Source organism: Balaenoptera acutorostrata, chromosome 9 (genome assembly GCF_949987535.1).
Source record: "Balaenoptera acutorostrata chromosome 9, mBalAcu1.1, whole genome shotgun sequence".
Lineage (NCBI taxonomy): Eukaryota > Metazoa > Chordata > Mammalia > Artiodactyla > Balaenopteridae > Balaenoptera > Balaenoptera acutorostrata.
This window is the reverse complement of record NC_080072.1, coordinates 87,201,924-87,225,717: the sequence shown is the minus strand read 5'-3', so window position 1 is coordinate 87,225,717 and position 23,794 is coordinate 87,201,924. Positions and strand designations below refer to the sequence as shown.

At 38.9% G+C, this 23,794-nt stretch overlaps 1 protein-coding gene and 1 non-coding gene across 5 annotated transcripts in view; one reads left to right on the top strand and one right to left on the bottom strand.

Annotated features, from left to right (window-relative positions):
- Nucleotides 1–7,529: 7,529 nt before the first annotated feature.
- Nucleotides 7,530–7,602, bottom strand: TRNAW-CCA (transfer RNA tryptophan (anticodon CCA)). Its single transcript has one exon. It is a non-coding gene; the product is annotated as a tRNA-Trp (tRNA).
- Nucleotides 7,603–20,353: 12,751 nt separating this feature from the next.
- The window catches only part of SLC35F2 (solute carrier family 35 member F2), a 61,815-nt gene continuing 58,374 nt past the window's right edge, over nt 20,354–23,794 (top strand). Inside the window, exon 1 of one of the 4 annotated variants that reach the window (XM_057552661.1) lies at nt 20,354–20,610. In XM_057552661.1, coding sequence (XP_057408644.1) covers nt 20,501–20,610 — 110 coding nt within the window. In that variant the 5' untranslated portion in view covers nt 20,354–20,500. The remainder of the gene's footprint in view (nt 20,611–23,794) is intronic. The other 3 variants (XM_057552662.1, XM_057552663.1, XM_007184628.2) reach the window with 3 other exon arrangements.

The window sequence follows — 23,794 nt, the reverse complement described above, 5'->3', positions numbered from 1 at the left end:
AGTGGACTTATGCACTGCATATCTCAGTTTGGATGAAATCTGACATTTTGACCTGATGAAGTCATCCAGAGCACCTGCCAGAAACTCAAGATACTTATTGGACCCTTACACTAATATAACTTTTAATAGTTTACCTATTTATCAGACCCCTACTCTAAAACAGCTCCTAATTTCTTAAGGACAAATATTTTCTAGCTTGCATCAGAGTCAATCACAGTTCTTGTCAGGCAACTTTTAACAACGCTGTTGTTTTTTATCTTTTTTTTTTTTTTTTTTGGCTATGCGGGTTTGTGGGATTTCAGTTTCCCCACCAGGGTTCGATCATGTGCCCTCTGCAGTGGAAGCTCAGAGCCCTAACCACTGGACTGCCGGGGAATTCCCATGGCTTTTTATCTTTTTAAGCTTCTGACTCTTTCTCTTCCTTGGAGCAGTAATTCAGGGTTACCTGAATCTGTGTCTCTCAAATTGCAATTCTTCTTTATTTTTAAATATTTATTTATTTATTTGGTTGTTGTGGGTCTTAGTTGTGGCACATGGGCTCCTTAGTTGTGGCATGTGAACTCTTAGTTGTGGCATGCATGTGGGATCTAGTTCCCTGCCCAGAGATTGAACCTGGGCCCCCTGCATTGGGAGCACAATGTCTTAATCACTGCACCATCAGGGAAGTCCTTCAAATTGCAATTCTTTTTTTTGTTCATTTTTTGTTCATGAATTTTTTTTTCATCTTGATCTTTTGTTAGCACTTTTATGAATTCATCAGTTTTCCATTAGAGTTCTGAAAATGGTTATTCATTCATTTCAGCAGTATAGTCAGTTACCAGAAACCTGTACTTGTCAGAGTCTTTTCCATGCAAATTGCAATTCTTAAGACCCCAAATAACTCTTTTCTTTTTTTTTTTAAGATTTTGTTTTTTTGATGAGGACCATTTTTAAAGTCTTTATTGAATTTGTTACAGTATTGCTTCTGTTTTATGTTTTAGTTTTTTTGGCCACAAGGCATGTGGGACCTTAGCTCTCTGACCAGGGATCAAACCCACACCCCCTGCATTGGTAGACAAAGTCTTAACCACTGGACTGCCAGGGAAGTCACTAAACTCTTCTTATTTGCAGCCTCCTGTATTATTTATTTTTGTTGACAGGACCCAGTCATAAACCTTCTGAGTAAAGCTGGAGGCTCAGAGACCTATATTTGAAGTGTAAATGTGAATAAAAAATAAATCTCATTATGCAGAAGAGATCAGCAAAGAGAGCTGCCTGTTTGAAACTTGGTGGAGATGAAAAATAGCCTTCAAAGATTCATAACACAAGCTAGCCAATATGAGTTTTGCAATTCGAATTCATGCTACCTGTGTGTGACTCAAAAAACCTCCAGTGTGGAATTTAATTTAAAATGGTCCTAGTTTGGTAGCTCCCCCAGGTAGAAGTAACTCATCTTCGAGGGAATTCAGCTATAATCTAGATATCAAAATATTCACAGATAGGGACTTCCCTGGTGGCGCAGTGGATAAGACTCCGTGCTCCCAATGCAGGGGGCCTGGGTTTGATACCTGGTCAGGGAACTAGATCTCACATGCATGCCACAACTAAGAGTTCACATGTCACAACTAAGGAGCTGGCTAGTCACAACTAAGGAGCCCACCTGCTGCAACTAAGACCCGGTGCAACCAAATAAATAAATATTTTTAAAAATTCACAGATAATATTCTGAAGACTAGAATAGCTCAAAAGAAATCAGGCACCATTAATGAGAAATAATAGAAGCAATGAACAGCAGACATTCACCTATAAAAATTCCAGCTTTGGGGATTTTAAGACAGAATGTAAAATAACTTTATTTAATGTGTTTTTTAAAAATGAGTGAAGCTTGAATATATGAGGAGGAAACAAATAGATTTGCATAATAACCTCTAGAAATAATTGAAATGAAAATCTCAAAATTGGTTTAAACCACAGTCAGATGCAATTAAAAAGAGAATTAACATTCTTGAAGATAGATTTGAAGTAATTATCCAGAATAAATTCAGAGACAAGGATATGGAAAATATGAAAGAAATGAAGAGATATGGAGGAGAGAATAAGAAAGTCTGATCCACATTTAGAAGGAGTTTCTGAAGAAGATAATAAATAGGGAAAGGGCATTATCCAAAGAGATAATGCAGAAAAAAAATTAATTATTAAAAGGTATTTTCAGGTCCAGGAAGCCCAACAAAGCCAAACAAATCCCAAGCAAAATAATCTACATCTAGATACATCATAGTGAAATGCACAACCCCAGGGAAAAAGAAAAGGTAGTAAAAAGTAACAAGAAAAAAATCAGATCACCTATAAAGAAAAGGTAAATTAGATGGTTGGCTGGCTCTCAATTGCAACAGTGAAGACAGGAAAATATATTCAAAGTGGTGAGAGAAAATATTAGTCAATTTAAACTTCCATACCCATCAAAACTATCTTAAAAACAAAGAGGGTAAAATAAAGTTATTTTCAGACAAGCAATAATAGAGAGATTTTATCATCAAAGCCACCCTCTAAAGGAAGTTCTAAAGATATAACTCAAGTAGAAAGAAAATAAATTCTTGATGGAAGATCTGGCCACATAATTTTGGTGTCTCAGTGAAGGATTCTGAAAATGCAGAGCTCCTTGTTAAAAAATTAAGGATTTCAAGATGGTAACAGCAGAACATGAAATCAAGCATGGGACCCTTCTGAGCAGTGGGCCCTATGTGACTGCACATGTCACAGACCCATGAATATGATGCTAATCAATGAGTCTGTGAAACAATAATAAATTTATCTACTTGTGAGGGAGAAAAAGCAAGCTAGAATTAAATTACTAGACAATATCATATAAATTGGAGGAGTTATTAGAGTACTCTAATTTTCTTGTATTTTTTGGGAAGAGGATAAAAACTGATTAATTTTAAACGTTGTTAACTTTGCAAGTTAGAATAGCTAGGACAACCATAAAAGAATAAGCATAGAGTATATAACTTCCAAATAAGTAGAGGAGAAAAAACATAGCCAATCCAAAAGAAGGCAAGAAAGAGGAAAAAAAAGTGTCTTATGACACTTTGAGACAAGTTGAAACCACATAATAATTTGGTCTGAATAAATCCAAATATTCTGGTAATCACTCTATATGTAAATAGACTAAACTCCAATGAAATGACAAAGATTGTCAGATTGAAAAACAAAACAAAATCCAGCTATATGTTATTTCAAGAGATGTATAAACATCATTATTATGCAGACATATTGAAAAGCAAAAAATGGAAAAACAATGCCAGGCCAGTACTAACCAAAAGGAAGCTGGAGAGACTATATTAGTATCATGAAAAACTGACTTTAATACAAAAAGTTATTACTATAGATAAAGAGTACCATGTCATAATGATAAAATATTTAACTCACTAGAGATATATAACAATTTAAAATTACTACGTACCTGTTAAAAAAATTAAAAACATCCAAAGCAAAGATTGGCAAATCTACAAGGAGAAACTGACAAAGCTCCCATTATAGAGGGATTGTTTAATGCACTGGTTCAAATTTTAGTATACATACATCAGAAACCATGGAAGCCTTGTTAAAACACAGATTGCTGGGCCCACCTCTAGAGTTCCTGATTCAGTAGGCTGAGGGTAAAGTCTGAGAATTTCCACTTCTAAAAAGTTAAGTGTTGCTGATGTTTCTGGTTTAGGAACCACATTTTGAGAGTCACTGGTTTAACAAATGTTTCAATAATTGATAGATCAAACAGACAAAAAATCAGTAGAAGATGCAATATTTGAAGAGCACCATTAATGTTTGGTCTAATAGACATATTAGAACATTAGAGAATACACATTATTTTACACATTATTTTAAACACACATGAAACATTTATGAAAACTGACTATGTAATAGGTCTTAAAGCTAGTCTTGGCAAATTTCAAAGTTTTGGTAACCTATAGGCTACATTATCATTAATTAAGCAATTAAATTAAGACTCAATTACAGAAAAATAACTTAAAAATAGCTTATTATGCTTGGAAATCAAGGAATGTTTTAACTCATAGAAGAAACAGAAGAAATCATAATGGAAGCTGGAAAACACTTAGAATTGAATGATAGCAAAAATATCATCAACTTGTGAGATTCAGCTCAAAATTAATGGGCTTAGTATACAACTTAAGGAGTCAGGGATAAAGAAGAATAAACCCAAAAAATGTAGAAGGAAAAAACAATATAGATTGGAACAAAAGTTAATGAAATAGAAAATAAATATAAAACAGGGAGGCTTTAAAAATGTTTCCCTGAGGAAGGAACCCCTGAGCTGAGTTTTGAAGTATAAGAAGGCACTAGCTAGCCTAAGCAGATATTGAGGGTTATTCTAGACAAAGGGAAAGCATGTGCAAAGGCATAGCCATGCAAAACGGCATGGCATGTTTCATGAACTTCAAGTAACCTGGTATGGCTAAAGGAATGGGTGCTGAGAATCAGTGCAGGAGAGTGAAGAAAGAAAAGGGTAGTGAGAGGGGAATTGAGATTAATACATTAAAATTTGTAGAAGATATGTATGAAGAGATTTAAAAAACTTTCTGGAGGGGGTTACCTGAATGCTTTATGGTTTAACCTCTTTGTTGAGCTCTAACATGATTATCAAGGCACTTATGGGGCTATTCCTACTAGAAGGGCAAGACTCGCTTTGTGGGCAGGGGAACACTAAATTAAATAAACAAGACAATTTTAACTAATTTCTGAATTAGTTTGCTTGGGTTGCCATAACAAGGTACCATACTAGGTGGCTTAAATAACAGAAATTTATTTTTTCACAGTTCTGGAGGCTGGAAGTACAAATTCAAGGCGGGGTTGGTTTCTTCTGAGGCCTCTCTCCTTGGCTTGAGGATGGCCATCTTCTCCCTGTATCCTCACATTGTCTTCCTTCTGTAACTGTCTATGTCCTAATTTCCTTCTTAAAAGGTCACCAGTCATATTGGATTAGGGCCTACCCTAATTACTTTGTTTTATTATCTTTGAAAGATCTTATCTCCAAATATAGTCACATTCTGAGGTACTAGGCATTAGGACTTCCACCATATGAATTTTGGTGGGACACAATTCAGCCCCAAACACTCTCCACTCTGCCCACCCCCAAATTCATGTCCTCACATGCAAAATATATTTGCCCTATCCCAACAGCTTCAAAAGTGTTAACCCATTCCAGCATCAACTCTAAGTCCAAAAATCTCATCTAAATATTATCTTAATAATGTGTGGGTGAGATTTGGGGTATGACTCATCCTGAGGCAAAATTCCTCTCTAGTTGTGAACCTGTAAAACTGAACAAGTGTAGAGAGGGTGGGAGGGAGACACAAGAGGGAGGAGATATGGGGATGTATGTATATGTATAGCTGATTCACTTTGTTTTACGCAGAAACTAACACACCATTGCAAAGCAATTATACTCCAATAAAGATGTTAAAAAAAAAAACCAAACTGAACAAGTGGTGGGCAGGCATAAGACAGACATTCTCCATTCCAAAAGGAATAAACTGGAGAGAAAAAAGGCATCACAAGTAAGTCCCAGCAAATCAAAAACTAGCAGGGGAAAATTCCATTATACTTTAAGGCTTGAGAATAATCCTCTTTGGCTTGATGCTTTGTTCTTTGGGCCAACCAAGGTGGCCCTGCCTTCCTGGTTTACCAGGGTGATGGCCCTGCCTTCTTGATCCTGTTTGACTTTAACGTACAAATTTTGGGGGAACACAATTCAGCCCATAAAAAATTTCTATGGTAAAAATATAATCAATCAATTTGATAGAGAGAGACTGGGAGACAATGGATTAATTTATGTCAGGGAAGGCTTGTCTGAATATGTGACATTGGACCTGAGACTATGCTGAGATAATCCAATAATCTGGAGGCAGATTTTTCCAGGCAGAGGAAATAAGACAGGCTTGGAATTTGAGAAATAGAAAGAAGAGTACCATGTGCAAGTTGAAGAGACAGGCCAGGAGTATTGTAAACCAGAGTGAGGAGCCTAAACTTTATTCTAAATATAACAGGCAGCATTGGAGGCTTGTAAGCAGGAGAGTGGCCTTATTTCATAGGCATTTTGGCATTAACTGTACAGAAGCAAGAATAGAATATGTAAGAAGATATGGGAGTCTACTGCAGTGGTCTAGACTAGAGATTTTAGTGGTTTGGCCTTCAGTGGTGGACATAGAGAAAAGTGAGTGAATTTAAGATATATCTTGGAAATGGAAAAAGACTGGCTATTGGATTGAATGGGAGGATAAGAGAAAAGGAGGATTCTTAGCTTGAGAACTGATTGAGGTTCTCTATACTGGGATGGGGGTGAATGGGAAAAGAGTAGGAAATGGGGAAACAAAGAGTTTTGTTTGGGCCACGTTTGAGATGTCTTTAAGATTTCCTCATGGAAATGTCAAGTAAGCAGTTAGATATATGAATCTGGAGCTTTGGGGATGCCTGTACTGGAGTTAAAAATTTGGGAGTTGTCAGCCTAAGGATGGTATTTAAAACCATGGAACTAAATGATAAGGTATAGATATAGTTAATTACATACTTTAAATTTCTTCAGATGATTTTTTTTTCCACACACACACACTGTATTTTATTTTTACAAGAGATAAATATTCAGATGATTTTTTGATTCCCTTATTTAAAAAATTTTTTTTCTGTTCAACCCCATGTCTGTTTCCTTTTCACTGATGCTTAACTAATTATTTCAGAGGTTGGACTATCTCAGGAAAAAAGATTCAGACAATAGCATCTGGAAGAGGTGAAAGGAAGAGAAATATTTGGGGACTGTGGGCAGGAAAGAGTGGGAGCTGACTCGGACTAAGGAATAATACAGGAAAAACTCATTTCCCAGAATACCTTCTCCTTTAATAGATAATAAGCTTCTTTAGGGTTGTGTACAAGTCTTCTTTACTGTATTAAATTGTAGACAATTTGAGAGCAAGAACCAAGTCTTATTTATTATTACATTTTCCCTGCCACCTAGCACAGGGTCCTAAACATAGTAGGTATTACAAAAATGTTTGTGGAGGGAAGGAAGGAAGGATAGGAGGAAGGGTAAAAGTATCTTTCATATCTTTAATATCACTGATCATATCTAGAACTGTGGTCTGCACATAATTTGCATTCAGCTAATATTGGTTGATTGATTTGCAATGCGTCCTATAATAACATAATGGTAATAAAGTTAATTCTTCAAACAAAGTTGCCACCTAAGCACACAGTATTAGTGATTCACTCTGCTTAACAACAAATAATTGACATTTTCATTTTTGGTACCTTGTATACTTTTAGTAATTCAAATCAAAGACACGTTGCCAGTAAGATTCTTAGAACACCTCTGAGAGAGAAAATAAGGAGGCTTAGCTGATGGAAGACAGCTATTTGTCTTTGTAAGCCTCAACTGTAGTGGCAATAGTATATATTTAGTAGACCCTACAAACAAGATCTTTTACTTTTTAAAAATTTTGTAATATTTTGGTCTTGCTGTGTGGCCTGTGGGATCTTAGTTCCCCGACCAGGGATCGAACCTGGGCCCCCTGCATTGGAAGCATGGAATCTTAACCACTGGACCATCAGGGAAGTCCCAAGATCTTTTAAAATAAGGGTTTTCTCCCAGCTTTACTGAGATATAATCGACAAATAAGTTTGTATGAGTAAAGCATACAGTGTGATGATTTGATATATGTATATATTCTGAAACGACTGCCATATTAAGGTTAGTTAACACATCCATCACCTCACATAGTTACCATTTTTTGTGTGTGGTGAGAACATTTAAGGTCTACTCTCTTAGCAGATTTTAAGCTTACAATAAAGTATTGGTAACTGTTGTCACCTTGCTGTACATTATATCCCCAGAACTTATTCATCTTATAACTGAAAGTTTGTACTCTTTGACCAACGTCTCCCCATTTCCCCCAGCACCTGGTAACAATCATTCTACTCTGTTTCTATGAGTTAGTTCAACTTTTTTAGATTTCACATAGTGGAATTATTTTAAGACCATGCAAAGTTTGTCTTTCTCTGTCTGACTTACTTCACTTATCATAATGCCGTCGAATTTCATTCATGTTGTTGCAAATGGCAGTATTTCTTTGTATGGCTGAATAATATTCAATTGTATTAAAATAAGGCTTTTAAAATATGGGCTTTGAGATGAACTTAAATACAGATTACACTTGGAAAGTTCCCATTTACTTTTCATAAAAATGACTTCAGGAATTGGGGGGATCAAGATGGCATAGTAGGAGGTCATGGAGCTCACCTTCCCCCCACAAACACAGCAAAAGTACATCTACATGTGTAACAATTCTCATGGAAAACTAACTGGAAAAACTGACAGAACTCCTATACAACCAAAGCTGCAGGAAAGATCTCCACATAATTGGATAGGATGGAAAAAAAAGGCATCAGGGTGGACCTGCGCCCCTGGGAGGGATCTGTAAGGAAGAGAAGGTCCACACAGGGGGACCCTCATTCTGGGAAGTGAGCAGGTCAACCCACAATCTGGGCATCCCAGTCCTGGGGTCTTGCCTGCAAGGCCTCTTGCCTGCTGGGAAATCTGCTGAGACAGACAGAAGGGCTGGAGAAGCCTGGTTTTTATTTGTGAGGAGTGCACACATGCTGGCTTGCTAACAATCAGGGCAGAAAGAGCCTTGCACTGGCAGTTGCTGCTTTGCTGCACTTATCAATTCCAAGGCACAACACTCTGGCCCTGCTCACTCCACACCCCAGCCTGGCATGAGATCTGGGCGAAGATTTGGTCTAGCTATGTGGAGACATACTAGGGCACCTGAGGTGTGATCCAGGTGAACCTTGGAGCCCATTGTCAGCATGTGCACAAGGTGGTGGGAGGGGCTGCAGTGAACATCTTCAGTGTGTGCACAGGGCAGTACCACAAGAGGGCACAGTGGTTAAGCTCTGCATCTTGGGCAGACAGGCCCTGGGCAGGAGTACTCAATGGTTTGTTTTCCAGTGAGGGCACTTAGGCCCTGCCCACTCCATACCACAGCTTACACTAGATCTGGAGCAGACAAGTCCTGGGAGAAGTCTGCCACAGAGGCAGCCCAGATCTCGAGGCAGCATAGCCACCTTAATTCCTGCAATCACAATGCCCTGACCCCCAACCCCAGCCTACTCCACACCATAGCCTTGCACTAGATCTGGGATGAACACAAGAGAAAAAGAGATGCAACCTTGGGCTGCTTCTGAGTGGAACCACAGATGCCTACACAGGCGGCACATAGGTCCTCTGTGATCACATGGGCTTCACTTCCTTCAGCAATCACATCCTTTGTGGCAGGTCTTGCACTCAAGGGCAATGGAGCCTGATAGAACCTGAGCCTCAGGGCTTCTACTCCAAAAACTGGGGAGCAGACCTTGCCCCTGACAGGGCTGTGATAGCAACAGAGCACAGAGGAAGCCCTGCCTCATTCCTGCACAGGGTTTAAATCCCCTAACACCAACCACACCCATTCTGCATGGCACCCATAACAAAACCAGCCCTCACACCAAAAATACTGGACACACACAGTCTACATAGGGGGGCCCCCACATAAAAACACCCCTTCAAGACCAGAGTAGATAACTGGTTCTCTTAAATTCAGAGACAGAAAAAGTTAAGTAAAATGAAAAGGCAGAGGAACTACTCCCAATTAAAAGGATAAGAGAAATCTCCCGAAAAAAAATGAATGAAACAGACCTCACCAGTCTACTAGACCCTGAGTTCAAAAATAAGGTAATAAAAATTCTAAATGAATTTAAAAGATTTTCAATGGAAATGCAGATCACTTTAACAAGGAATTAGAAACCAAAAAAAATGAACCAATCAAAAACAGACAATTCAATTGTCATGATAAAAACCAATATAGAAGCAATAAGTAGCAGACTAAATGACACTGGAGAACTAATAAGTGATCTGGAATACAGAATAATGGAAATCACCCAATCCAAACAGTACACAGAAAGACAAATAAAAAAAAAAAAGAAAAAGAAGAAAGTAACATACAAGATCTATGGGATAACATAAAACATTCCAACCTATGCATAATAGGGGCTTCAGAAGGAAAAGAGAGAGAGAAGGGGATTGAAAATGTATTTGAAGAAATTATAGCTGAAAACTTCCCAAACTTAAAGAAGAAGGAAACAGATATCCAGGTATAGGAAGCACAGAGGACCCCAAAACAGATGCACCTAAACAGACTCACACTGAGACATATCATGATTAAAATGTCAAAAGTTAAAGATAGAGAGGATTATAAAGCTAGCAAAAGAAAAACAAAGAGTCAGTTACAAGGGAACCTCCATAAGGCTATCAGCTGATTCCTCTGCAGGAAATTTATAGGCCAGGAGGGAGTGGCATGATATATTTAAAGTCCTGAAAGAGAAAAACCTGCAACCTAGGGTACTCTACCCAGCAAGATTATCATTTAGAATAGAAGGAGAAAGAAAGAATTTCTCAGAGAAGCAAAAACTAAAAGAATTCAGCAATATTTAACCTACCCCAAAAGAAATATTGAAGAGTCTTCTCTAAATAGAAAAGAAGCAAGAGTCTATAGGAAAGGGGAAATCACAATAGGAAAGGCAAACATATAAAAGGTGAAAATCACTTAAATAAGCTAGAACATAGATTAAAAAACAACTTTAAAAATTGTAAAATGACTTTTAACTACAATTAATAGTAAAAAGATAAGCATGAATGTTTAAAATAGGACATCAAAGTCACAAAATGTGGGAGAAAAGAGTATAAAAATGTAGATCATTTAGTCTGTGTTTTAACTTGAATGACTTTCAGTTTAAAGAAAATAGATATAGTTATGGGTCAACATACTTGAACTCCATGGTAAGCACAAATAGAAAATATACAATACATTCACAAAAAACAAAAAGGAAAGAACTCAAGCATACTACAAAAGAAAATCATCAAACCACAAAAGGAAAAACAACAACAAGGAGAACAACAAAAGAGAACTACAAAAACAACCGGAAAACAAGGATTAAAATAGCAATAAGTACGTACCTATCAATAATTACTTTAAATGTCAATGGACTAAATGCTCCAATCAAAAGACACAGAGTGGCAGATTAGATAATAAAACAAGAAACTATGATATGCTGACTACAAGAGACTCACTTCAGGGTGAAATACACAAACTGAAAGTAAGGGGATGGAAAAAGATATTTCATGCAAATGGAAATGGCAAGAGAGTGGGTGTAGCAATACACATATCAGACAAAATAGACTTTAAAACCAAGGCCATAAAAAAAGACAAAGAAGGGCATTATCTAATGATAAAGGGATCAATACAAGAAGAGGCTATTACACTCATTAACATATATGTACCCAATATAGGAGCACCTAACTATATAAAGCAAATACTAACAGACATACAGGAAGAAATTGACCATAATACAATAATAGCAGGAGACTTTAACACCTTACTGACATCAATGGAGAGATCATAAGGCAACAGAGATCCTAAATGACAAAATTGACCAGTGGGACTTAATGTATATCTACAAGACCCTACATCCAAAACAAAAAACAAACAAAAAATACAGATTCTTTTCAGGTATGCATGGAACCTTCTCTAGGATAGAGCACATACTAGGTCACAAAACAAATCTCAACAAATTTAAAAGGATAGAAATTATTTCAAGCATTTTCTCTGAACATAACTGTATGAAGCTAGAAATTAACCACAGAAAGAAAACTGGGATTAGAATAAACACATGGATAGTAAACAACATGCTACTACCAATGGGTCAATGATGAAATCAAAGAAGAAATCAGAAAATACCTTGAGACAAATGAAAATGAAAACACAACCTTATAAAATTTATGGGAGGCAGCAAAAGCAATTCTAAGAGGGAAGTTCATAGTGATACAGGCCTGCCTGAAGAAACAAGAAAAATATCAAATAAACAACCTAACTTACCACCTAAAAGAATTAGAAAAAGAACAAACAAAACCCAGTCATCAGAAGGAAAGAAATAATAAAGATCAGAGAGAAAATAAATAAAATAAAAATTAAAAAACAATAGAAAATAGCAGTAAAAACAAGAACTGGTTATTTGAAAAGATAAATGAAATCAACAAACCTCTAGCTAAGCTCACCAAGAAGAAAAGAGAGGTGACCCAAAAACAAAAACAAAATAAGAAATGAAAGAGGAGAAATAACAACTGATGCCACAGAAATACAAAAAATAATGAGAGAATACTATGAACAGTTATATGCCAACAAATAGGACTACCTACAAGAAATAGACAAATTTCTAGAAACATACGGCCTGCCAAAATTGAGTCAAGAAGAAACAGATAATTTGAACAGACTGATCACTAGCAGTGAAATAGAGTCTGTAATAAAAAACTCCCTGCAAACAAAAGTCCAGGACTGGACAGCTTCACTGGGGAATTGTACCAAACATAAAAAGAAAAAGTTATACCTATCCTTCTTCAACTATTCCAAAAAATTGAAGAGGAGGGAATGCTCCCAAATTCATTCTGTGAAACCACTATCACCTTGATACCAAAACCACACAAAGGCACTACAAAAAAATATAAATTACAGGTCAATATCCTTGATGAATACAGATGAAAAAGTCCTTAACAAAATAGTAGCAAATCAAATCCAACAATACTTAAAAAGATCATACAACATGATCAATTTGGATTCATTCCAGGGATGCAAGAATGGTTTGCCATAAGCAAATCAATCAATGTGATACACCACATTAGCAAAAGGAAAGACATAAACCACAAGATCATCTCAATAGATGCAAAAAAAAAAAAAGCACTGGACAAAATTCAACATCCATTCATGATAAAAACTCTCACCAAAATGGGCATAGAGGGGACGTATCTCAACATAATAAAAGCCATTTATGGCAAAACCACAGCCAATATAATCCTCAATGGTGAAAAGCTGAAAGCCTTCCTGCTAAATTCAGGAACAAGACAAGGATGACCAACTAACTACCTCTATTCAACATAGTATTAGAAGTCCTAGCCACAGCAGTCAGACAAGAAAAACAAATAAATAGTATACAGATTGGAAGGGAAGAGGTAAAAATGTCACTATTTGAAGATGACATGATACTTCACATAGAGAACCCTAAACTCTCCACACAAAAACAGTTAGAACTAATAAATAAATTCAGCAAGATAGTGGGATACTAGATTAATATACAGAACTCTGCTGCATTTCTTTATACTAATAACAAAATATCAGAAAGAGAAAGTAAAAAAAACAATCCTTTTTAGAATTGTGTCCAAAAACAAAAACAAAAACAAAACAAAACAAAACCAAGGAATAAACTTAACCAAGGAGATGAAAGACCTATACACTGAAAACTATAAAACATTGATTATGGAAATTGAAGATGATTCAGAGGAATGGAAAGATATCCCATGCTCTTGGATTGGAAGAATTAACATTGTTAAAATGGCTATACTACTCAAAGCAATCTGCATATTTAATGCAATCCCTATCAAAATACCCAGGATAATTTTCACAGAACTGGAACAAATAATCCTAAAATTTATATGGAATCACAAAAGGGCCAGAATTGCCAAAGCAATCCTGAGGAAAAACAACAAAGTTGGAGGCATAACAGGTCCAGACTTCAGACTATATTACAAAGCTCCAGTAATCAAAACAGCATGATGTTGGGACTTCCCTGGTGGCACAGTGGTTAAGAATCTGCCTGCTAATGCAGGGGACATGGGTTCAAGCCCTGGTCCAGGAAGGTCCCACTTGCCATGAAACAACTAAGCTCTCATGCCACAACTACTGGAGCCCGTGTGCCTAGAGCTGTGCTCTGCAACAAGAGAGGCCACTACAATGAGAAGCCTGCACACCATAACGAAGAGTAGCCCCCGCTCACCTCAATTAGAGAAAGCCCACGCGCAGCAATGAAGACCCAATGCAGCCAAAAATATATATATAAATAAATTTATTTATTAAAAAAACAGCATGGTATTGGCACAAAAATAGACATATAGATCAATGGAACAGAATATAGAGCCCAGAAATAAACCCATGCACCTGTGGTCAATTAATCTGTGACAAAGGAGGCAAGAATATACAATGGAGAAAAGATAGCCTCTCCAACAAGTGGTGTTGGGAAAGCTGGACGCTACGTGTAAATCAATGAAATTAGAACTCTCCCTCACACCATATACAAAAATAAACTCAAAATGGTTTAAAGACTTAAATATAAGACAGGATACCATAAAACTTCTGGAAGAGAACATACGCAAAACTTTCTCTGACATAATTGTAGCAATATTTTCTTAGATCAGTCTCCCAAGGCAAAACAAATAAAAACAAAAATAAATGGGACCTAATCAAACTTAAAAGCTTTTCATAGCAAAGGAAATCAACAAGAAAAAACAACCTACAGAATGGGAGAAAATATTTGCAAATGATGTGAATGATGATCAAAGAAAACCCAAACAACCCAATAAAAAAATGAGCAGGAGACCTAAATAGAAAAATTTCCAAAGACATACAGATGGCCAACAGGCACATGAAAAGATGCTCAATGTCACTAATTATTAGAGAAATGCAAATCAAAACCACAATGAGGTATCACCTCACACTGGTTAGAATGTCTATCATCACTAAGTCTACAAATAATAAATGCTGGAGAAGATTTAGAGAAAAGGGAATCCTCCTACACTGTTGGTAAGAGTGTAAATTGGTGCAGCCACTATGGAAAACAATATGGAGTGTCCTCAAAAAACTAAAAATAGAGCTACCATATGATCCAGCAATTCCACTCCTGGGTATATATCTGGAAAAAGTGAAAAGTCTAACTCAAAAAGATACATGCACCCAATGTTCATAGCAGCACTATTTACAATAGCCAAGACATGGAAACAACCCAAGTGCCCATCAACAGTTTAAGAAGATGTGGTATACACACACACACACACACACACACACACACACACACACACACACACAATGGAATATTACTCAGCTGTAAAGAAAGAATGAAATATTGCCATGTGCAGCAACATGGATGGATGGACTGATATACTCAGTGAAGTAAGCCAAACAGAGAAATACAAATACTATGAGATAACAGTTATATGTGGAATCTAAAAAATAATACAAATGAATCTAAGGAATTCCCTGGTGGTCCAGTGGTTAGGACTCCATGCTCCCACTGCAGGGGGCACAGGTTTGATCCCTAGTTGGGGAACTAAGATCCTGCAAACCTTGTGGTACAGCCAAAAAAAAAAAAAAATCTATATACAAAACAGAAACAGACTCATAGACATAGAAAACAAACTTATGGTTACCAAAGGGGAGAGGGAGGGAGAGAAGGACAAATGAGGAGTACGGGATTAACAGATACAAACTACTATACATAAAATAGATAAGCATCAAGGATTTATTGTATAGCACAGGGAACGATATTTGATATCTTGTTATAATCTGTATTGGAATATAGTCTGAAAAAATATATAACCGAATTGCTTTGCTGTACACCTGAAACTAACACAATATTGTAAATCCACTATATTTCAAATTTTTATAAATGACTTTAGTTTATCTTAAACGTTGGTTCCAGTTTAAGGGAGTCTTAAACATTGATATCTGCTTTAGAATTTTTCTTCTTTTTGATCCTTTTCAATAAAAAAGTTGAAGTTCATTACTATTATGGTATTTTTAGTATTCAAATATGCCTCACAGGGACTTCCCTGGTGGTCCAGTGGCTAAGAAGCCGCCTTCCAACGCAGGGGATGCCGGTTCGATCCCTGGTTGGGGAATTAAGATCCCACATGCCACAGGGCAACTAATCCCGCCCACTGTAGAGCCCCCGCGCCACAACTAGAGAGAAGCCCGTACACTGCAACAAAGAGCCCAAGCGCCGCAACAAAAGATCCCACATGGGGTCTCTCCTGGTGGCGCAGTGGTTAAGAATCCGCCTGCCAATGCAGGGGACACAGGTTAGAGCCCTGGTCCGGGAAGATCCCACATGCCGCAGAGCAACTAAGCCTGTGCACCACAACTACTGAGCCTGTGCTCTAGAGCCCACGAGCCACAACTACTGAGTCCGCGTGCCACAACTACTGAAACCTGCGTGCCGAGAGCCTGTGCTCTGCAACCAGAGAAGCCACCATGATGAGAAGCCCATGCACCACAATGAAGAGTAGCCCCCGCTCACCGCAACTAGAGAAAGCCCATGTGCAGCAACGAACACACAACGCAGCCAAAAATAAATTAAAAAAAAAAAAAAGATTCCACATGCTGCAACGAAAATCCTGCGTGCTGAAACTAAGACTCAATGCAGCCAAATAAATAAATAAATATTTTAAAAATATGCCTTATAAAAGAACATAACACAAAATCATAAACACTTAGAAGTATAATCTTATGTTTTTTGATTGATGACAATCTTAATATGACACTTAAATATCCATAATGGCTTTTATTATATAATATGTTGTGTTTGGTGAGATTTAAAAGAATATTTATTTACAATTATTTTTATATACAGGGGAGAAAAGTTAGTGGGAAAGAGGCTTACGCATGCTTGTCAGTTAAATCGTATAGGCAGCCGGGTGACCCTGATTTCAGAGCCAGTCAGTTATTATTCTGAAGATCTTGGGCAAGTTACTTAATCTTTCTGAGCTTTAGGTTACTCATCTTAAAAAATAGTGCTAATAAGCTAACCAGTGCGAATAAGCCTAGCATTTTGGAAAACATTTCTGGCAGACTATATTTTCCAAAGATGGCTGCAACAATAGCTCCCATTCCAAGCACTCACGTTCATGTGATTTTGACACATTTCCCATCAAGAGGTGGGAGTTTCCCTGGTGATCCAGTGGTTAAGACTCCGCGGTTCCAATGCAGGGGGTGCGGCTTCGATCCCTGGATGGGGAATAAGATCCCACATGCCCCACGCCGGGGCCAAAAGATAATAATAATAATAATAATAATAATAATAATAAGAGGTGGGGGTTTTCTTATTTGAGTTGCCTTAACAAATTACCATTGACTGTATGCCTTAAATAACAAACATTTATTTTTCATAGTTCTGGAAGCTGGAAGTCCAAGATCCGGGTGCCATCATGGTTGGGTTCTGGTGAGAGCCCCCTTCTGGGTTGCAGCCTGCTAACTTCTCACTGTGTCCTCACATAGCAGAAAAAGAGCAAGCCAGCTCTTTGTCTTTCATGAGGACCTAATTACCTCCCAAAGGCCCCACTTCCAAATACCATCACATTGGGAATTAGATTTCAACATATGAATTTTGGAGGAACACAAACATTCAGTCCATAACAGGGTCTAAATTCACTCCCCTTGTATCTGGATGGATTTGTAATTATGGTGAAGATGATACTATGTGACTTCTGAGGTTAGCTCATGAAAGAAGATACTGAGAAAGAAAATAAAAAGCAGTTTTTAACATTTGGAAGCTGGCCTGGTACTCATAGCTAGGCCATATTTTTCTTTTATTGGATGTGAACAATCTTAGAGTACCACTCTTAGACAAGACTACTTTGAGACCATGATAAAATGAAACCAAAAAAGCCACTTCATAATTTTATCTAAACACAAAAACAAGGTCACTCACTGTGGCACCCCCAAAATACCAACTCTCCTTCTCCCTTGGTCAAAATGAGTGACTGCTACTTCCTTATCAATTGTAGTTTTATCTTCACCCTCGTCTGATTTATTGAGATACCAATCAGAATTGCATGCAATCTGACAGCATTCAGTCTAGGGTGAATCAATCCCTGCTTCCTTAGACCCTCCCCCAAACCACTCAACCAAAGCCCAAATCCTATAATAGGTTCTTTCTAACATCCTCTTAACTGAGACATCCAATAATTCTCCAATGGGTTTGTTCTCCCTCACTTCAAGGAGTAATAAATTCAACTTGTTTAACCACATGTATATTCATGGTAGTCTTTGACTGGAGAACGTAAACAATATTTTGGCTTTTTCTTCTTAGGACACTTGCTTGGAGGGGAACCCAGCTGCCATGTAAGCAGACCAACTACCCTAAAGTCACCAGGTTGTGAGGAAGCCCAAATTAGCCCACAATAAGAGACCACATGGAACTAAGTGGAGAGAGAGAGACGCTGGTCAGCCCCTAGATGCTGTAGCCCTAACACCTCCCCACCCTCACCCCCTTGCCTTCCAGCTTCAGCTACCTTCTGACTGCAACTGCATGAAAGACTTTGAGCCAGAACTGCCTGGCCCAGACTTTCCTAAATTTCTTATCCACAGAAACCACAGGAGATAATAAAATGATTATTGTTTGAAGCCATTAAGATTGGGGGTGATTTGATACATAACAATAGATAACTGGAAAAGGATTGAAAATTACATATACTATCTGGCACACAGTAGGTGCTCAATAAGAGGCAGCTCTTTTTTGGTACTTGTAAGAAGTAAGGCTATTTTGTGCAAAATCTCCAACACCTAAACAATTTTTTTCAGTAAATTTCCTCTGACAAAAACTTGTGGATTAGTGTCCACAGATCCACTCAATGTATTTTAATCCTGATACCAATGTAATGTAGACTGATCAATAATCCTCAGTAAGAGGGTGAGCTCATTTTGGAGCATTGCTAGAGCAATACTACTAGTGTTACTTTTTGAGGAGCATTTTCTGTTTAGAAAATACATATAACTTTGCTCATAACTTTAGAATCCACATTAGTGGTTGACTACGTTTCCTTGCCCCATTTTCCTGTGGGGGTAATATGTTGAGCCAAACATGACTTATTGAAAAATGTCTTAATTGAATATTTTTCAAATTGCAAAAGTAGTATATGCCCATAGTAAAAACACTAAACAAAGATGTATAAAACAATTCTCCCTTATTCCCCTCCTCAACTCCCTCCCATTCCCACCACCCTCACAACTTAAACCAGTATCAATAGCCTGGTGTGTATTCTTTCACACCCTTCTTTTGCTCATATAAACACAAGTGAACATAAAGATATGCATATAGATGTATATGTATATATAAAAATATTAAGTTACTTAGTTGGTATTTTTTACTAAAAAGGAATCATATTATACAATTATTCTGCAACTCTGCAACTTACTTTTTTCACCTGACAGTACCTCATGATCACTTACAAGTTAGTGTATATACTACATCTGCATTTGTTTCTTACAGCTGTTGCAACAAGTCACCACCAATTTAGTAGCTTAAAACAACACAAGTCTATTCTCCTACAGTTCTGGAGGCCAGAAGTCCGAAATCAGTTTTACTGGCCTATAGTTAAGGCTTAAGTCGGCAGGGCTACTTCCTTCTCAAGGCTCTAAACTTCTACTGGCTGCCTTTATTCCTTGGCTTGTGGAGACCCCTCCATCTTCAAAGCTATCACTCCAAGCTCTGCTTCCATTATCGTATCACCTTCTCTCTTCTTAAACAATTGAAAAAAAAATCATTTCATTTAAATTTTGGGGTTTCTGTAGTTGCTAAACTTGGGGTTCCTAAAGCTACATTTCATTTTTCAAAATCTATTTTTTTTCTTAGACTCTTCTCACAGCCTGCTCCCCACTCCCACCGCCCGGACCTTGCCCCGGAAAGGAGGTGGTCAGGGAAAAAAATGGTCCCAACACCTTTCCTTTTGTCTTCCTGATCTCCTTTCCGGAAGTAGCAGTCTACCAGACCCACAAACGTTCTTTTTGTCAGTGAGTCAGGAACTTTTGGACCCCAGTTCCTAGTCCCTCCTTGGCCCGCAGAAGCAACGGAAGGCGTGACCCAGGCCCAGGACACCCTAGCTGAGCACCAGGGGTTGACACTCTTCTCTAGCACCTCAGAGACAATTCTGACTATTGAAAGGCAAACCGAACACACCTGTAAGGAAGAAGACACACCACAAAGACCACGAAGACATGTTTCCGGCATCCTTTTACGGATAGGAAACATAGGATTTTACCTATGTTTTGCGAAAACAAGAAACACAGAACTAAAGCGTCTTCATTTCTATTAGATGGGAAATATCTTTTATAAGTTAGTCAGAGGGAGGGAGACTAGGTCAAGGGAGGGGTCAGCCGGACCTTCCCAGTTAGCAAAGGTCAGGCAGTAGCTAAATCACTGCTTCTTAGGTTAGTACACGCTGGCATAACCTCGATTCACCTCATTTGCTGATTTTAAATAAGGGATCATAAGAACTTGAAATGCATATTGGGTGTCACCCAACAGGGAAGCTCGACTGCCAAGGCGGAATAAAAAAGCGCCCTTTCTCCTCCTGCTCCTGGCTCCCCGAGGTGCCAGGTTGCAATCTGCAAATGTATTGTCTGGCCCTAGGGGCTTGACAGTTAATGATTTGCCGCAGAAGGAGCCCGCCGGCCGCGGTGCGAGAAGGACGCGAGCGAACCCGGGAGCGCGGACTCACTGGCCGAGCCGAGCCCCACCGGCAGCACAGGCACCGCCTCCCGTCTTCCGGGACCCGGCACGTCTAGGGGTTCCGGGCGCCGGAGACCGCGGGGCTCCCATGGAGGCCACCTCGCCGGCGGCATCCGCCGGCCCGCAGCCGCACGCGCAGGGAGCAGCGAGCGAGTCCGCCAGCCTGCTGCGCCGGATCAAGGGCAAACTCTTCACCTGGTGAGTGGAGGCCGCGCACGGCGACCGGCTGGGCGGCGGGCGCTGCTGGGAGCGCCCGGGTTCGCACGTGGCGGCGGCAAGCACTGGGGAGCTGGTTCAGGCGGCTGAACATGTGCTGCAGGGATGTAGCTGTTTACTGGCTTTATGAAGCTCTTGGTGTAGCTGTTTACTGGCTTTATGAAGCTCTTGGTGTCCCTTGACTCCCTCTTAGAAATCGTGGGGATGTATTTCAGAGGATTTGAGGGGAAATTCACTGTCTTGGCATTGTTAGGTCGATTCCCAGTGGCCTCCCAGCGGGGAGGGGACGAAGTCCCCAGGGATGCTGTGAAGGAGGGGTGCCCAGTCTCGGGCTTGGTAGGTGGGTGAGCTCCTCTTCCTGCCACCGGTGCCCACATTCCCTGCTGCGGAGCCCGGCAGAGTGGGCGGGTGATCCCTCACTAACAGCTGAGTTCACCCAAGTGAGAAGTCTGGGTTGAGTTTTGTGGTGCCGCCCGAGGAAATCCAGAGCCTGCCTCTTTCCCGGGCTGAGCGAGGCGACGGAGCCACCTTCGGGTCTGGGGTCCAGGGAAGCCTGCTTCTCTTGTCACTGTGTTACGTGGAAAATAGAGAGAAATGTGCTCAAGGGATCGGCAGAGACTCTGGGACGGGGAAAGCATTTCTGTGGTTACTGGACGACTCGCATCCTGGAAGTACAGATAACTCAGGATCTAAATAATGAAAGCCAACGTTCACTGAGCATTCACTATGTCACGTACTGTGCTTAGCGATTTATATGGATACTATCATTTATCCTTATCATTTTATGAGATAGCACTGTTGTTATCCCTGCTTTGCTGATGGAGAAACAAAGAAGGCTAAGCAATTCCCCCAAGGCCATGCGATGACCTGTAAGGGGTGGTGCCTGCCAGCCCCAGTCTAAACTGGGCTTAACTACTCCTGGCCGCTGGCACTTTTTTTTTTTTTTTTAAGATTAACAAAGTGAATTTTCCGTTAAAGGTTGTGAAAACTGTCTTAAAAAGTCATACTATATTCAAAACTAGATCAATAATGGTGTATGTATTTTTTCATGTAAATAAGTTTTAAATAGCTGTGTGTGTTTAAAGGGTCAAAAATCACCTTGTATTATCCAGCTATATACAGTATGTCTGATAAATTTAGCCATAAGTTCTCAGCTGGGAGGCAGTGTAGTGTAATGTCTAAGGGTACAGATTCTGGACCCAAATCCTGTTTTTGTGCCACTTACCAGATGGGTGACCTTGGGCAAGTCACTTAACTTCTCTGTGCCCCACTTTTCTTACTTGTAGAATGGGGATAATAACAGCACCTACCTTGTTGGGTTATTGTGGAGATTAAGTGGCTGATTACGCAGGAGTGGCAGACAGCCTTGTTCATGGTACTATGCATGGGTTAGTTTACACCCACCATCAGCCCTCCATTCCTGGGTGATAGGAAGATGTGATGTTGCTTCAGGAGATGACAAGCAACCCTGATGATGAGACAGACAATATGGTGGATTAGTTGAGCAAGACATAACAAGGATAAGCAATAATTGTTTTTTCCTAATGCTCTAATATTTTCAAAATCTGGTATGTTTTACCAGGAACATCTGATAGCTTCCTAGATATAAGATTTCTTCTGTCTCTGAACACGCTTTTTTTGTGCCTCCCTTATGGATTTTTACTTTCTTCCCTGTGTGATAGCTATTTATGTGTATCTTGCATTCCTGATGGACGAAGTCCTTAACAGCAGGAATCAAGTCTTTAAAATTTTTGTATTTCCCACAACCCCATAAATGAATGAATGAGGGATGACTAAGGTTCTTGAGGCTTCCTTTCCATTCTGCCATACTCCCTACACTCTTCCCTTTATTGATCTTTATTCTGAGGGTCTTGGGCTGGAGCTTTTTTTTTTTTTTTTCTTTGGTTGGCTGAGCTCTTTTGTTCATTAAGATTTTCAGTCCTACCTCTGGCAACCGTCCAAACACGAATTCTTGTTTGCAGTTTCTCCTTGTCTAACCCAGCAATCAGAAAAATGCAGTTTACCCAATATCCAGGACTGCTTATATTCAGTATTTTAAACTCTCAGTATTAAAACTTATCCCCAAATTTGAGTTTAGCTCCATGAATCCCTAACCGTTATGGGATGGAGAGAGGTTGGTGAGTAGATGTTATCACCGTATGGATAGGATATAAAGGAATAGTTTGTGACCACACAACTGTTTTCTACTCCTTTTACCAAAAGGAGGCAATGATACCTCTTTTGGCAACTGGGTACTAAATAACAGAGGAAAAGTTTAGGACCTTGAGCTGGTTCTGTTTTCATTATGAGAGGGATATATTCTAGGTAACACCAACTCCTGATATGCCTGCCTCAGTAGTAGACAGATAACTTTTTCTCTATGATTAAGAATATCAGGTCACTCGTTCAATAAAAATTTATTGAGGACCCACTACATGCCAGGCATTCATGATAATGAGCACTCTCTGTTTCCAAGTAGACTCTGCTTGTAATTTCAGCTTTTGTCACTTATTGCTATCAACTCAAATGACAAATACTATGATAGGAGGATATGGATTTCCAGGAATACCTGAGGATATTTATTTAATCGTATGTATACTATCTAGCAGATTACATCCTAACGTATACTCTGATTCAAATATGAAAAAATGCATGTTTCTTTTAATGACTATCAAATTTATATCTCTAGCAAAAATTGTTGATTATTATTTCACATATTTATCCTTTTCCCATCAAATAGATGATAAGCTTTTTGAGGGCATAGGTTTTGTCCCATTCTTTTTGTAGTACAGTGCAGGACATGTATTCATTCATTCAGTCTTTCATTTGACAAACCTTGAGCATCTATGATGTTCTAGGTTCTAGACTAGTCTCTGTGCTATTAAGATGAATAGGATATAGTTCCTGTTCCCAGAGAACTCATGATCAAATTATGGTAAGAAGTTATGATTAAAAAATCATAAAAAAAAAAGAAGTTATGATAAGTACTGTAGAGGTGAGCACAAAGTACAGATGGCACAAAGGAGGCCAGAGATCAAGTCCACCAGCATGAGGGAGCTCGACAGAGAAGGTGATCGGGAATTTGAAGCATGAATAAGAGTTTTCCAGGTGGACTAGGTGAGGAAGGACAGTCCAGGCTTAGAGATGCCAAAGAGTATTTTGCTCA